Source organism: Dromaius novaehollandiae, chromosome 14, assembly GCF_036370855.1.
Source record: "Dromaius novaehollandiae isolate bDroNov1 chromosome 14, bDroNov1.hap1, whole genome shotgun sequence".
Lineage (NCBI taxonomy): Eukaryota > Metazoa > Chordata > Aves > Casuariiformes > Dromaiidae > Dromaius > Dromaius novaehollandiae.
The window spans coordinates 18,780,008-18,795,526 of record NC_088111.1 but is presented as its reverse complement, the minus strand read 5'-3'; the positions used below and the strand labels follow the sequence as shown (position 1 = coordinate 18,795,526).

Genomic DNA, 15,519 nt, shown 5'->3' with positions numbered 1-15,519 from the left:
GCTCATTTCAAGAACAACCACAAGCAACAGTAATAGAGAATTTTGTTCATGATAAATCGAGTGGGTTTCAGAGTGCAAATCCTGCTCTGGCCCAGCAACAGTTCATATTGGGAGTACATACTTTAAGAAGGGCACACGCTCTTTCACTACACTCTCAATTTTCAGCCTAGAAAGGCCTGCTCTCACAAGTTTTTACTTCCACTAAAGAAACCACCTCCAGCTTGAACAGAAGAAATGCAGCCCTTTCATGTGTGTTACAGCATGCAACAGTGACCTGACTGCTAATCAGCATGTGGAAGCTCTGGGTTCCCAGAGGAAACCTCTTCTATTCCGAAACAATGGGACAAATGTTCTGGAAAAGAAAAAAAAACAAAGAAAAAAAACAGAGGCAGGGATAGGGAGCTCATTCTATTCTACAGCTAGAGATCTTCCCCCACAGATTGTCCTTTAAGGAAAGGAGGAACAACACTTAAGACTGTCCGTAACCCTCTGCACTGGCCACAGACTCTCCACAGGGAAACACAAAGGAAACTGCTTACTTTGGCAGCTGTAACCTTCACAACTGCAGAGCTGCCCGCTGGATCTCCCATCTGCTCAGGAAAATCCCAAGCTGACACATCCATTCACACAACTGCCAAGTTTGGTAGGTGCTCTGACCGCAATCACAGCCATGCTCCAAGTCACAGCGACAGCACAACGCAAAGACGCAGAGCTACAGGACAGGCTTTCAGGCAGGTTACTCTGAACGTAACCAGCAGCAGAGCCACCTCGTAGCCTAATTAGAGGTGGGCTCCTTCAAACACGAATCCACCAGGAGCTCTGTAGCAGTTCTACACAAGCATGACTAACATGGAGCAGAAGTACCAGGGACGACCAACACACGTCTCCTTATAAAAGGAAAACCTACTGAACAGGTAGCCAAATGCTACTGCAGCTGGACTTCGGGATGGTCCTAGGACACAACCCTTCACCGTTGTCCCCACAGGTTACAGAAACATAATGTTGGGGCAAGATGCAGAGGCTGAAGGAAAACTTGCTGTTTCCTAACCAACATTAGGAAGCTACAGAAGACCCCATGCCACAGCCACAGGACAGGTATGTCCAAAGGCAGTGGAGAATTCACGGGGTAGCATCAACTACTTGCTTTGCAGTTTGACTGCTCAACACCAGGGTTGTTAGCATTGCTGTACACAGAGTGATCAAGACCTCACTTACTCCAGAGTGAGGCCTTGGCCCACTTCCAGAAAGCAGTTTTGCTGCCTTGTGTTCAAGCGTCTTTTCTTGAAGATTAATCAGAGCTGCCAAAGGGCATTAACTTTACATAGGAAGGCTATGTACCACAACAGCCTCCCTCTCTCAAACCTATTTGGCAAACCTCCCACTGTGTTAATAGCATTCTCACCCACTCCCCTCTGCAGAAACGATGCAACTCAGTGCCAGGATGTCTGCAAGAAAACCCAGGCCGAGACATGCAGGCAATTTAACTTTGAGATTGCCAGGCGAGTCCTACAGCCACAGGCACACAGGATAGTTAGGTAACTACTGCATCTTCCGCTTTCGCTGGAACGCTGTGCAGCTGGCAGTCTCACTGCACCACGGCGAAGAAGAGGCCAGCTTTAAGCCACTGTCCTGCATGGGGCCTGTATGCAGCCATGGCAAAGGGTGTTCTGCAAGCATCCCCATACCTGCCCAGGATCATTATGCCCAGAACAATTTCCAAATAAAGTCCCTCCTTCCTAATTTTGTTGTTTATGTGCCCTTTCTGCTGAACTGGAGCTCTCTGGATTCTCAGTTATCCTCCCCTGCAGAGTTCTGTTATCTAAGCGTGGTGCTGCAAAGAGCAATGGCACAGCCTGAGAATAACTCAGAGAGGAGAATATGCTCAAGAAGCCTGCTTGACAACAGCGCAAACTCAAACATCAAGTCATTCTGCTTTGCTTTCCTCTACCTGTAAAACTGGAATAATATTGAACTGCCTCTGAACGCTACTGGCATGAATTAATCAACATTCACGGCTTTTTTTGAAGATGGGAACCATTACATCAATTTTTCTTTTTCATGTATTTGAAGCTGCAGAAGCTGCTAGGAAAATAGCTGGCAAAGCAAGCACCTCTCTCCCCTTTCCTCTCCAGCACTCTGAAAGCATCTCCGAACAGCTCCTCCTCTGTTACCTTTTGGTCTTTCTAAGCAGTTCTAGGTGCAGGAGCAATCCAAGAGAACACTTGCATAAAACCCCCAAGCCAAAACTCTGTCCCTCATATCAGTGCTATCCCCCGTTTGTACCAAAAGAACAAGCCAATCTCTGGAGCAGGCAGCTTTTCACAGCTTCATAAGACATCTGTGAGCCCAAAAGTACCTCCACGTTCCAGCCGGGAAAACTAAAGAAGAGACTTCACGAGAAGCCCACCCAGGCGACAAAACAAACAACGGCCAAGACAGAATGGGTATGTCCACAACAAGTATCAAGGTCTATCTTAACGCTGCCCTAAACCCATACGGATCAATCATTTATATGGAGAACACCACGGACTGAACGTTAGCAGGAATCCAGCCAATGTGTCCAGGAGCCCTATGGAGTTCAGTCTCTGGCAGCAGGTCTGCTTCCCAGCCTCCTCATCTCTGCAGCACGTTTGAAGCTTGCTTAGCCAGGCAAGACTCATGCAGGAAGTCCATCAGAATTAGCCCCACAAATCTGTGCTCCCGAGTCCCTGCCCTTCTTCCCCCACTTCCTTTTCCTTCTGCCCAAAGTGAAAATAAGCCTAGAAAGGGAGAACACCACTTCTCAGAAAACTCTGCTTACATCTGAATAGCTAGCGTGGCCTGCAAGCTATGATACGGGCTGAGGGAAGGTTCCTGCATCTCACACTGGGACAGCTTTCCCCAAGCAGTAAGGGTCCCTTAGCTCTGTGCCTCTGTCCAGTAGAAGCTTCACAGCAAGGTTTCGCAATAGAGACAGGAAAAAAAAAGTGTAAAACTGTCAGAATAGAGGAACTTGCCTGAACAGGTCTATTCCCAAGGAAGTTTAGATCCATGTTCTCCCCAAAAAGGTAGCCCTCGGGGTGAGGTGTGTCAAACTTCTCGCCTCCCATAAAGAAGTGACTTGCAAAGTAGTTTCCTGGAAAAAAAAAACACAAGAAACCAAAGAAATCTACATGAGTACATTCTAGCGAACAGCTGGTTTGTGCAGTTTTTAATTTATAGTGTAGAAGAATGTAAGATGCAGAAAATACTTGCTAGTACACTCCTTCCCTGTACTACCCACGGCCATTGCCAACAGCAGAAGCAGAAAAAAAAATACTAGAATAAGTCATTACAGCAGAGAGAATTCCATTTTAACTTGTATTCTAGAGACAGGGAAAAGCTGGAGTTGGTTCTTCCCAATATTGCTCAATTCAAATGAATTTTTTCCCCCCTTTCTCCAGCTTTAAGTGTGAAGTCTAGTCCCACAAACACCATCTACCTGGTCAACCAGAGAAGGACGCAACTTCTTTCCACTCAACAATCCCGAGCCCTGCGCAGCCACAGGGGGTTCCTTTTGGGCAACGTTTGCTCTCCCTCCCCTCTTTCACTCCCATATTCCAGGGCTGAAACCATATGAAATCTTTACGGTGGGAGCTGGAGACAACGTGCCCAGATGCTGAATTGATTAAACGGAGATGGTTCCGAATGCAGAAACAGAGATGGCTGTAAGAGATAAACCCTGGGGCTGATCAAACTTAACCGCAGCTCAGAAAGCTTCACCACAGACTTGTTTCATTCACCTTCACGGTGATGCAGCGAGGGTACAAATTCCAGGAGACTAAGCGTGCGCAAGATCATTGGGATTCTGGAGCGCAGAATTAACTGGATTAACTGCAAGGTCAAATCGAATCTGATCACTTGTATGAGAGCACTATGGATGTAGCTTCTCTCTGGGAACCAGCCACTTTGGGAAACCACTCTCACATATGGATTTTACAGAGTTACAATTTCAGAGAAATAAGAATCAGGACAGAAGTAAAAAGCCCCATCTGAGCCATTTCCCTTGAAGTTTCAGAGAGGGGATTTTTCACATGCACACGGAAATGCGTGAGCCAAACATGCATTCACTTCTCTAGGTGCAATGAATAGACAGCATAAAGGTTTTTTTTTTAAAAAAAGAGTCCCTACAGAAGCAGTAAATAATCACCTGAAGGGTTATGGAAACATTATTGGGCAGGATTTCAGTCCCTCTAGCTGGGAGCAAGCATGATTTACTCTGAAATGAAAGGGCTTTCAGAAATGGTTCTGCTTTTCCATTCAGGTTTTTTTTTCCTTTATGCTTCGAGAAAGGCTTTTCTTACTCTGCACAGATGGTACAGCTTTAATGACGAGTGTTCTCCACTGCTGAGCTCAGCTTACAAGCAGCCAGATGTTTATGTTATAGAAACACGTCCTCCTTTCCAGATACAACAATCAGCTTCAGCATAGGTCCAGAATCTACCTAGCATCGGGCCCACAGAATAAGCATAACAAAATTGAGGAGCTCGAGATGACCAGGAGCCTTCTCCTCCCCCTCCCCAGGAGCAACAAGATAAAAAACTAATCTCCTAACAGAGTTAGTTTGATATGGACCCCCCCAAATGAGAAATACCACAGTAGTTTACATTATACCAAGGTTCAGAAGAGTCTAAGGAACACTGAGATTCAGGAATTCATTTCACATTTTACGTGGGTCAAGCAGGATTGTGTTTTGGAGTATTTTATCTGATTAGCTGTGAAGAAAACGCCTGTGCAGGATGTCTCGGAATTGCAGCAGCTGCTTATCTGCGATCAGAGTCAGACGGCTTCCTCTTCACTCTGATTTGGTATTCTGCGAATAAGCCATCCCGGGGTTAGATTCACCTCACTAAATCTGTATTTATGTGCCATTCACGTTCATGTCAGCACGCACAAAACCCCCCTGTGCTCCAAGGAAGCTGTAATCATCATGTCACAGCACTCACGCTTCACTCTGCGCTACAAAATAAGAGTGGGGCTTTTTCGTAGAACAGTTCTGCATCCCACCCCCGGGGGACTCGCAGGCCAAGCACGCAGAGATACTCACTGCCCGTTGAAACACAACGCTTTTGGGAGCACAGTTATTTAAAAGAACATCACAAACTAGTCTCGCTATCACCTTGGGATGAAAAGGGAGACAGTCTCGCTCATGGGACTGGAATGACACAGAGGTGCACAACTAGTGTGTCCAAGACACTGCTACATTATCTTTGCTCCATTAGCAATCCCAAAAGCAGTTTTTAACCATTACAAATGGTTAGGATTTCCGACAACTACACACTGCAACACAGCACCATCTATCTAACTGCAAATCAGTACTTCGACTCAGTCTTCAGACCGAAGGCTCCTTACACCATCCTATCAAATCACCTCCTTCAGCATGCAGGAGTTTTTCCCCAGAGGTGCCTCCTTCACAAGCATTCACTAGATCCCACCTTGCTCAGATGGTGACGTTTAACAAAAAGCAGAGCCCGACCTCAGAAGTGTGGGAGGACGTTGACGTTAATACATGCAAGACACTTGGTGGTACAGGCTCCAAAACCATCTCCGGGTACGGGCACTAGGCTGCACGCTGGATCCCGCCCTGGAGAGGAATCCCAAGGCACAACATGAATTCAAGTTTTTCACTTGGCCTTTCCCTCTAAAACGGCCTAAGAAAACACTGACAGCCAGACACAGGCAAACCATGGGACAACCACCACTCCTGCCAAACACCTCCTCCACAGTCAGCGCAAGTCACGGAGAGCACAGGAACCCGGGGCTCCGCCACTGCTGCCACAGATACAAAAGCTGCCGTGAACGCAAGGTCTCGACAGCAAAGCCAATAAACAAGAACTGCAGCAACCTGCCTTGACAAACTCACGATACAGCCCGTAGCAGTTAAGAGAAGATACTTCACTGCGAGATTTCGGAAACCGGCTGCTAGAGTGACACATTATATTTAGAGCTCTCAACAGCAGACCGAAGTTAGGCATTACTCCTCTCAACCACTGTCGCAAGCAACTTTGAGAGTTTGCTCAAACTGGAGACAAAACTTTAAGTAGAAAACATTTGTGCAGTTACCACAACAAGGACTAAAAGGAAAGAGAAAGCCCAAGAGGAACGAATGAGGTTTCCTCTTTCTTCAAATTTAGTTGCCATGTTGTCTTGTTTCCACATCTAGCACAAGATGGATAGGATTTTTAATACCTCCAGAAGGCTTGCATATAAAACCTTCCTATGCACTAAAATCCTGCTGCAGCTCCATCTGTAGACTTTCTTTCCAACTCCATTACCAGCATCGCTTTAGGCTCTCACCCAGGCTGCCGTGGCTCTTGAACCTCATTCCCACACATCTCGCCAGCCTATAAAACATCCCTGACCTACCTTAGGCAGGTGTTGCAAGACCAACTTTTATACAGAGCTCCATAACTGTGAATACAGTAGGAAGCGAAGCACGACTCTCCTTGGCAGAAGGAGAAAAAAAAAAAAAAAAGAAAAGAAAAGGAAAAAAGTCTTTTAATTTACCGTATATAGATCTGGTACAAGCAGAAATCAACTGGGAGAATACGCAGACGCCCTTATGAAGAAATAATCATATACAAATAACCAAGGAGAGAACATGAAAACAAAAGCTAGAGCAAAGAGAAACCGTGTCCTTTAACTAGGTCTTTGCCTTTAACTTTACTCCTCAGAGCAAATCAGCATGAAACACAGGAGACCATTAAATAAAAGAGAATAAGAATGGGTGACACTGCTGAAGGTAACCGAAGGACGATGTAGATGTAACAGGATACTGCTGCGGTGGAAAACTTTACAGTTGCTGGAAAAACACCACTGGAACAACCAGAATGGCAAAGTCTGACTCATTAGTTTGTCTCACGCAAACAAAACTGGATGCTTTGAAGAAGCCTCAGATTCCAGTGACATGGAACAAGCTACTTTGCGTAGCCTAAGACAGGGGTGGGCTTTGTTGTAATAGGCACCAAGCACACTGCTGCAGTCATAATTACTTCTCAAAAAGCAAAAATATTAGTCAAGAGCTCACCTAGCTGAATACTCCGAGTCTAGAAGACCGTCCTTGCTGCACGTAAGGTTTAGGAGGTACGTCTCCGTGCTGAAATGGAGAGCAAGAACTCCCGCTCTCCCACGACCATGAATTGTAACCACGCAATAGCCCTAACCCAGTGGCCCAATCCTGTCACATGCAAACCTAACACGCGGCTGTGATGGAAGAGTGACACACTGCAGGGAGGACCTACAGCAGCCAGGAACACAGCCTTCGCAACACCGGCAGCTAACAGGTTTTTGACCGCTGTCAGGAAGCAAAGCCTTCTGCTGAACACCAGTGACTTTGCAGGTCAACAGGAGGAAGAGGCTAAACTGGCAAAATCATGGGGAAATAAGGAAAAAAAAAGAAAAAAACAAAACCTTCATGGCTGTTACGAAGGTGAGATAAGTCAATGCTTGGAAACTGCCTAATCAGCTCCTGTAGGCATGCAGATACGACCCCTCTTCTCACTTCTCTGCTGCTCTCTTTCCACTCTTCCCTCCTGCCCTCTCACAGGTTGTGGTGACACAGTGACAGATCACACTTTACCCAGCCAGATACCTCCCACCACCAGTCCCAGGTGCCGAGCGATAGACTGACAGCGCGGTCCTACAAACAGCCTGAACCCGTTCGGGCTGAGCCAGCTCTGCAGCTGGGAGAAGCGTCCCTTCCTCGCCCCCTCCCCGTGGTGCCACCATAAGGATCACATGGCAAACCAGAATGTGACTCTGAGCCAAGTTAAATGTAATCCAGCAGCAAAGAGCAATAAAAATGATTGCTCTTGACTCAGGCCTCCAGTCAGGCGCTTGTGGAGAAGCTGGGGGAAGACAGGAACAGAAGGGACCAGGCAAGACCAGGTGGCGGTGGCTGTCACCAGCGGGGCTGGGCTGAAGTCTACAGAGGCACAGCCGGAGTCACGGAGCCACAGCCCCGCTGCGCTCGGCAGGGTGGGCGGGGAACAGGGGCGACGCGCGAAACACAGGGAAGCACTTCTGTTGCGACACGGTGATGGTACCCATGACTCATGAGCTGAGCGCCATGGACAAGATGAGAGACTAGGTACAACTGGGGGTACTCTTCTATTTAAAATTCCTCTTTCTTTGATTACAGCATCATTCCCTAACAAAAACAATAAAAAAGCAGTTGACTTTCAGAGAGGAGTACTCTGCTCTCTTTTTTTTTTTCTCCCAAATATGGCCAGGGTCTGCAATTCTCTTGCAAGAACCTCCTCTGGAGGAGAAAAGCCCTCTCAAGGGCACGTGCACCCTGCCCTGCTCCACACTGCGGATGAGCTCACTGGAACAGGAGACGAGCTGACAGAGGAGCTGCGGAGAACACTGGTGCATTGCTCACTGGTTGCTAAAGCAATAGGGGCATCGTGCACTGAGCCTGCAGGCAAGAACACGGATTATTGTTCTACTGCTTCCGGCACAGGGAAGATCATGACTGTTCCTTGTGATTACCCATTTTTAGCCCATTTTGTGGAAGCACTAATTCTTCTGTACAAACTGACAAGACAAACTGGGCCCTTCTCCAACCCCCTTCCAAGTGGCCTGGCATCAGCAATGCCAGCACAGTCTCCATGAAGCAAACAAGGAAGGTTAAAAGGTACCGGTGAAGAGGCATTAAAGGAGAGCATCGGGTGTCAGCTTACAGCGTTTCAGCAGCCTCATCCCCGCCACGCTGCAGGAGGAGAAATGCGGCTGACCCGCACCCCGACTCTTGGGGGAATAAGCAGGGCATTTTCAGAGAAGGTCTCTTAACTACAAAACTGCAGCCTGTGCTTGCAACAAAGCTGTTAAATGACCTGCCAACACCTAACTGATAACCTTGGTTCATAAGGACCAAGGTAGATTCCACAACACTCTGCTCCACCTTCCACAGAGCGCATGACTGCCACAGCAACAACCACACCAAAAATCAATAAATGAGAACTGAATATTCATCACAGCCCGCTGCAATTCAACAAGGTGCTGTCCCTTGGTATAGTCTGGTAAGTAACTGTATTTCTTTTTATGGGAAGGCTGACATATTGCTTAAATCACAGCCCGGATACCTGCAAGTCACATGTTTATTTCTGTGGAGGACACAACCTCCTTGGAAGGTGCCATAGTTGTTCCAGAACACAAGACTGTGTCCTTCAAAGCGGCGGCACCTGATCAGAGCCGCAGCAGCTTTCCCAGGGACCCACAGCAAGTCAAGATCTGCTTAAACCAGGGGCTTGCAGGGAGAGAACGCACAAGGCGGCAGACGGCCCTCAGCGCTGCACGAGACTCCCACAGACACATAACCTCAGCTAACACTCCTTCACCCACACTTTCACCCGTTTAATGGCGACCCTCTGAGCAGCCAGGACACAGCTGGTGTGTCAGAGTAACGCTTCAGTGTGTACATCCAGCTATATCCATATACCCAAGCACAAAAAACAGCTGATGGAAAAAAACGGCTTCTTCTAGCATGGCAACGAGTAGTAGTAACAGACTTACAGGGAAATTGTCAAGTTAGAAATAATTAGCAATCGTTTAGCCTAAGAACTTTTTGTACTTCTTCCCAGCTTGCTTCGTGAAACATAATCGTACACTCATCTCCGGTCTTCTTGACTTCTAGCCGTCAGATTTTGTGCGAGTCACAGCCAATCTTCCCAGCCCCAAGTCAAACATGTTTAGGATTGTGGGACCAGAAGGGACAGCGTCCTTTGCAAATTGAACAAGCCCCACCTCAGAGAGGGTTTTTTTTGCCATCATAACAACCCTTACTGCTCTGATGTTCAGTAACCTTCTTTGAATTACCAGCTTAAAAGTATTCATGACCTGTTCTTCTGCCCAGACTGCGCTTGAGCTTAAATAGTCTTCTCCCTTCCTGGAGTCAACTGAATCCTTGTTAGAGAAACCTGAAGAAAGCAGAGAGGAAGTTCTAGCCTAAAACCAGTACATTTTCAGAAGGAGCACAGGCAAGTGCAACAGAAAATTCGGCCAAATTAATAAGCATCTAATTGCATCCAAAGCCTATAAAGGAGATGCTCTGCTTTTTTTTTTTCTTTTTACTAACAGCTTCAAAGCATTAGCTGCTCCGTTTTACAAGTGCCATAACTGGACTGCTCTTTGGCAGCATCTAGACCAACAGATCCCTCCTGCAGTGAATGTGACCGTACAAACCAGACCTCCAGCGCACACAGGGTTTTGCCTTGACTAGCACATAAAAGCACATTTGCTCAAACCCAACACCCCATTAAACTCTAGTCAAGGTAATTACAACAGTACAGAGACAACCGGATGATGACTTCAAGGAAGCAGTTTAATACTCATTGCCAATGTTAACAATAATTAATCCAGTCGGTATCTAAAATCATGTCTAAGTGTCAACAGAAACGGGCTGCAAGAAAACTGCTAGCAGAGCGCCATGATACAACAGCCACAGCTTAGAAGCCAGCTTACGTCCACCGAGTCACCTACACAGGGAAAGTCCCCCGGACAGCCCAGAGCCATGCGGAGTCATGGGATGTCCAGCTGCTGCATTCCTAGCAGGGACATCTGTCTTTCCCAGCAGCCCATGAAATCCGTCCTCACCCCCCCAAGAAAGCAGGTTAGCTTTTCTAAGAGAGCGCCAGCACCATGGAAGAATTTTTCTGGGACAGTTTCCTCCCTTCCATCTCCTCAGCCTCACGCTTCCTGCTGAAGGCAGAGCTGCAACAAGACAAGGTGTAATGACCACCGGACTCCACCTGAGGAGATCTGCCAGGCCTCCAGCTGAAAAGGGGGAACCTGGCTCCCTCCACTGCACAGCTCTGAGGACTTCACAGCCAGCAAGTCACGGGACACCTGCGCAGCTCAGGTCCCTGGGAAGAAAGCTGTGTCGCACCCGCTCCTGCGCGCGAGGAGACCCAAAGAACCGGCGCTCCACAGATCCTTCCGGCCTGCCTGGAAAGGCCCTAGCAGAGCACAAACTTGGCAAATGGCTAAGGGAACGAGAAGAGCGCATCTGAATTCCCCGGCGGCTCGTTTAACGCAGAGAGTAAACAAAACCCTTTAAACGAGCTGAGCCAGGCCGGCCCCAGCAGCGGGGCTGAGCGAGGCAGCCGCCAGCCCACCCCCCTCCCGCCGAAGCGCCGCTGCCGGGTCCCCCCGGCGCTGGCGACTTCTCCCCCCGGGAGGCGCGCGCAGGCCACAGCAGCCCGGCGGCCCCGCGGCCAGAACCGCGCCTCAGAGAGCCCGGCAGGGCGGCGGCCCCCACCGCCGGCCCGCGGCCCCGCTCAGCCCCCCCCGCGCAGCAGCGGCCCAGGCCGGCCGGGGCGGCGGAGCGGCGGAGCGGCTCGCGGGCGCGGCGCAGGCGCCCTCCCCGCGGCGCTTACCGGACTTGGGCGGGTAGCGGTAGGCCGAGTTGGCCTGGATGTCGATGTCCTCCACGCCCGCGATGCGCCGGCTGAGCAGGGAGCCCATGGCGGCCGCGGGCAGGGCGGGCGCGCCGGCGACGGAGACAAGTGCGGCGGCGAGCGGCCCGCACCCACGGCGGCGGCGGCGGCGGCGGCGGTGGCGGCGCGGGGCAGGCCGGGAGAGCGAGTCCGCCCGCCCCGCGGCGCGCAGCGGCCGCGCGCCCCGGGACTACAACTCCCGGCAGGCACCGCGGCGGCGCCTACCAACAGCGGCGCCCCTAGGGGGCGGCGCCGCGCCCCATGGGCTCTGCCGGCAGAGGGCGCTGCCCGCGGGGCCCCGGCCAGCCGTCGCCATTGCCCGCGGCCCCAGGCACGAGCCGCGGGCGGCGGGCGGCGGGGCCGGGGCGGGGGCGGGGCCCCTGCGGTCCCCCGGGCTCGTCTCGCTGAGGAAGGTGTCTGCCTGCAGCCGCGCTACGGACCCGCCAGCGTCGCCCCTCTGGGGACTCAGACTCCCGGCTCCGGAGCCTGGGATCCCCGGGGGACGCCAAGGAGCCGAGGTGCGAGACGGCACCGCCGGCACCTCCGACCTGTCGCTGAAACTGGCCCCAGGCGCGGGGCACCGGGGACGGGACGGGCCCGGGCAGACGAGGTGTCGCAGCGAGCCCAGCCCGATGGCGCAGGGGGATTTGGAGATAGCGAGCGATAAGGCGGCGGGTGGAACGCGCTGGCCGTAAACACACACGGAAACGTGCCCGGCTGGAACAAGCAAAGGAGCCCGGGGTGGAAACCTGCTTCCAGTTAGTTACCGTTGGGGCCGCTCCGAGCACGGCAGCTGCAGGATGGCGGGGCCGCATGTGGCACAGGGAGCTGCCAGTGGGAATAAAGCAGAGTCAGGCCTTGCTCTCCCCAGTTTGTATATCCCTGGGAGCATCAGCGCTGTTTTGCACGCACACGTGCTGCCTGCTGTTAGCCTCCCTCCTCGCATCTCCTCCCAGGGAATCCTGGCTCCCGTCAGCCCCAGAAGTTAGGCAGGGACTATTGACCGTTCCCGGGCACAGCTGGGAATCACATGGGAGACGCTTCGAATTCTCAGTGTGCCCGAAATCTGATTTTTCCCCATTGCACCACACCACGTTGTCACGATCTGCCCCTGAGCCCTGGGAAACCAGCCGGCGCCACCTGCAAGCTCCGCTCTGGGTCCGGAGGGCGAGCGGCACCGCGGGAACAACCAGCTTTGCGTTTATTCCCACGGCAGCGGGCTGCACCGGTTCTGGCCTCCACCCGACCGGGCCTGGCAGGCAGCACGGCAGGTATCCATCGGCTGCCCCCTTTTCCTGTAAATAGGACCCCAGATGGGACCTCAGGGGGGACAAGGAAGCTCCGCAGCAGTACTGCCTTCATGCAGGAGCAGGGCTGGGAGCAGGACTCGGTCACAGCCTTAAGGTGACCAAGGGTTAAAGCCAGGGAACTAGAAATGGCCACATCCTACATGCATACCGCAAGAGCTGGGTGAACAGGGACTTGTGCCCTTCATTTTGGGCCCGTTTCCACCCTACCCTGTTGCCTGGCTGACGATGCCGCCGAGCGCGACCCTCAGCAGCAGCGGGCAGGACCAGCAGCAGTGAGGGCAGCTCGTGCCAGCCGTGAAAGCTGCAGCCTGATCTGGCCCACGGAGAAACGTGTCCCTTTGCCAGCACGGGGGAGCAGGACCCAGCGAAGGTCCCCTTCACCGGCCCTCGCACTGGGCCTGGCCTCGCCCAGCACCAACGGGCAAGGCCGGTCTGCAGCTGCACGTCCCAGCCTCTTCCTCTTCCCTCTCCTCCTCTGTGCTTCCTTCTGACAGCAGGAGCCAGGGCACCTTTCGCATTCGGAGGAGAGCCGAGCGATTTAGTTGAAGCTTCCTCCGTGTCCCTGCCATCCTGTCCCTGCAGTCAGAGCCATTTATTACTATGCACGTACAGCACCTGGCACCCGGGGGGACGCCGGCTCTCCTGGGGCTGGTGGTGCTTTGGCCATAACTCGTGCCTGGGCGCTGCCCACGGCATCCCGCAGGCTGCCTGCTGGCGTCCGGAGGGACCGTCTCTCCTTCTCCAGCAGCCTCTCCACGTGGGAGATTCTCACGACAGAAATTGCAGGAAGAGGGAGGAACGGAGCTGTTTGAACTGCCGAGCTGCGTCCGGCCCCCGCAGGCTGCCCAGACGTGCGTCCCGGCTGCTCCCCGCCTGCACGGGGAACTCACAGGGACGCGCCTCGGCGACGGCAACGAGAGCCCAGGTGGAGGCCGGATTCAGACAACCAGCAGCGCCATGAGCAGCCCCGGACCGGGCAGGGTGACTCCCAGGAATCACCCAGAAATCCCCCCAGGTCACCTCAGCCTGCACACCCGCAGCCCGCGCTGCCCGCCGGGGAGCCCGGCACCGCACGGGTTAAGCGGTGGCGAGCCGAGGGCAGAGCGGGTGCCCCGGCAGGCAGCGCGCTGCAGGCAGGGGGGAGCTCAGCACCGCAGTGTGGGGCGCTGGCACGGTCCCGGCATCGGGGCCGCGCGGGGAAGCAGCCGCAGCGGGAGGCTTTTGTTCTGCGCAAAGTCTCCAGCAGCGGGAAGGTCCCTGCAGGCCCTGCACGGCGCTCCGGAGCGCCGAGGAAGCGGCGGGGCCCCTCGGGGGTTGTCAGCTGAGCGGGTTGGGGCCTTTGCAGGAGAACATCTCCCCAGGGGCCCGCGGGGCTCAGCGAGACGCGCGTGACAGACAACTACAATAGCACTGGCATGCCAGGGCCGGGCCCAGCCCTTCCGCCCCAAAGCCCAGGGCCCACCAGCGCCAGAGCTGAGGGGCAGCACCTCCAGCTGACAGCAGGGCCTTTATCCCTGCCCGGCCCAGGGGACGCCGGGCGCTCGCACACACAAAGGCAGGATATTGCACCACTCGCCTCAATTCCTCCGCAGGAGCCGCTGCGTGGGGGAAGGAAAGGCAACGACTCAGGGCCGGGGCAGCTGCCGCGTGGCACCGCGGGGCCCCGAGCCGGTGGCCTTCCTCCCGTGCGGCTGCGCGGGGCGGACAGAGTGGCACTGCGGCTGCAGCTCCGCATGGCCTGGGGCTCGGCTGGCACCGGCGTGGCGCAGGCAGGGCCCAAGGTGCTGAGCGAAGGCTGGGAGCATTGGGCTCGTACTGCAGGTGGAGAAACCGAGGCCCAGGCTCACCAGTTCCGCTGGAGGCCCTGAGCCTGTATTTCCCCCAGCTCTGTGCTCCTGTGCCCAGGACACCTATGCAGAGCAGCGCTGAGGATGCAGAGGGAGGAGGGCCACATTTATTCTGGGTAAAATTCATCTTGGAAAAGCAGAGCCTGGAGCCGTTCACTGGCTTGCTTTGGAGAGGCTGGGTAGAGGAGCAGCACTGGAGAGAAGGGATCCTTCAGCTGTGAGCTGATTGCTCTCGCTGGCTCTCAGGGCTCTCCGCTGCCTCCGTTTGTACGCTCGCTGTCACCGAGGGTTTATGTCCCTGTTGCCCAGATGCAGCTGTTCTTGAGGAGATCACTGCTGCCCTGCAAAATGCAGACCAAGGGGGGCTCTGAAGTTGGACCTCAATTACCAGAGCATAACCCAGGAGTCACTCCAGAGCTTCAGCCTGGTAAAGAGGCAGGGAGACAGGAGGGGCCCTCACCCTACCGCCGTTAACATATTGCTCCAGCTAACACAGAATTCCCCTTCAGAAACCTCCTTGGAAGCCTCTGCCAGGGAAGGCAGTTACGAGCATGCCCGTTTACACAAGGAAATGTGTTTGCCTTCAAATCTTCCACTCGCCAGAGCAGCTCATCCAAAGTCCAGCTGCTCCTGGGTTTATTACCCAGCAAAGCAGCTCGCTTTGTCTCCGCTGCCCCCTCCCCGCTGCTGTCAGTCCTGTTGTTTGCCAGGTACTTGCAGAACAACAAGGTTCAGGAGCCCTGGAGACTACGCACGGAGTTATTTCTGACCAGAAGGAGTGGCGAGCCCATGAACTTTGCCTCCCTAAACGCTGCCCTGCTCCAAAGGGCTGGGAACCCTCCCCGAAGGCCCTGCTGGGCTGCGGCCAACCCTTCCCCCTTCAAAACAAATGGGAAGGCTTCGGAA

The 15,519-nt window shown here is 53.3% G+C and overlaps 1 protein-coding gene across 4 annotated transcripts in view; it reads right to left on the bottom strand.

Moving 5' to 3' along the window:
• MGRN1 (mahogunin ring finger 1) overlaps positions 1-11,608 on the bottom strand; it is a 59,096-nt gene extending 47,488 nt beyond the window's left edge. For 3 of the 4 annotated variants that reach the window (XM_064520554.1, XM_064520555.1, XM_064520553.1), the window contains exons 1-2: positions 11,397-11,601; positions 2,997-3,115 (exon numbers count right to left, since the gene is read on the bottom strand). In XM_064520554.1, coding sequence (XP_064376624.1) covers positions 2,997-3,115; positions 11,397-11,484 — 207 coding nt within the window. In that variant the 5' untranslated portion in view covers positions 11,485-11,601. Of the gene's footprint in view, positions 1-2,996; positions 3,116-11,396 lie in introns of all 4 variants that reach the window. The other variant, XM_064520556.1, reaches the window with a different exon arrangement.
• Between the last annotated feature and the right edge of the window lie 3,911 nt (positions 11,609-15,519).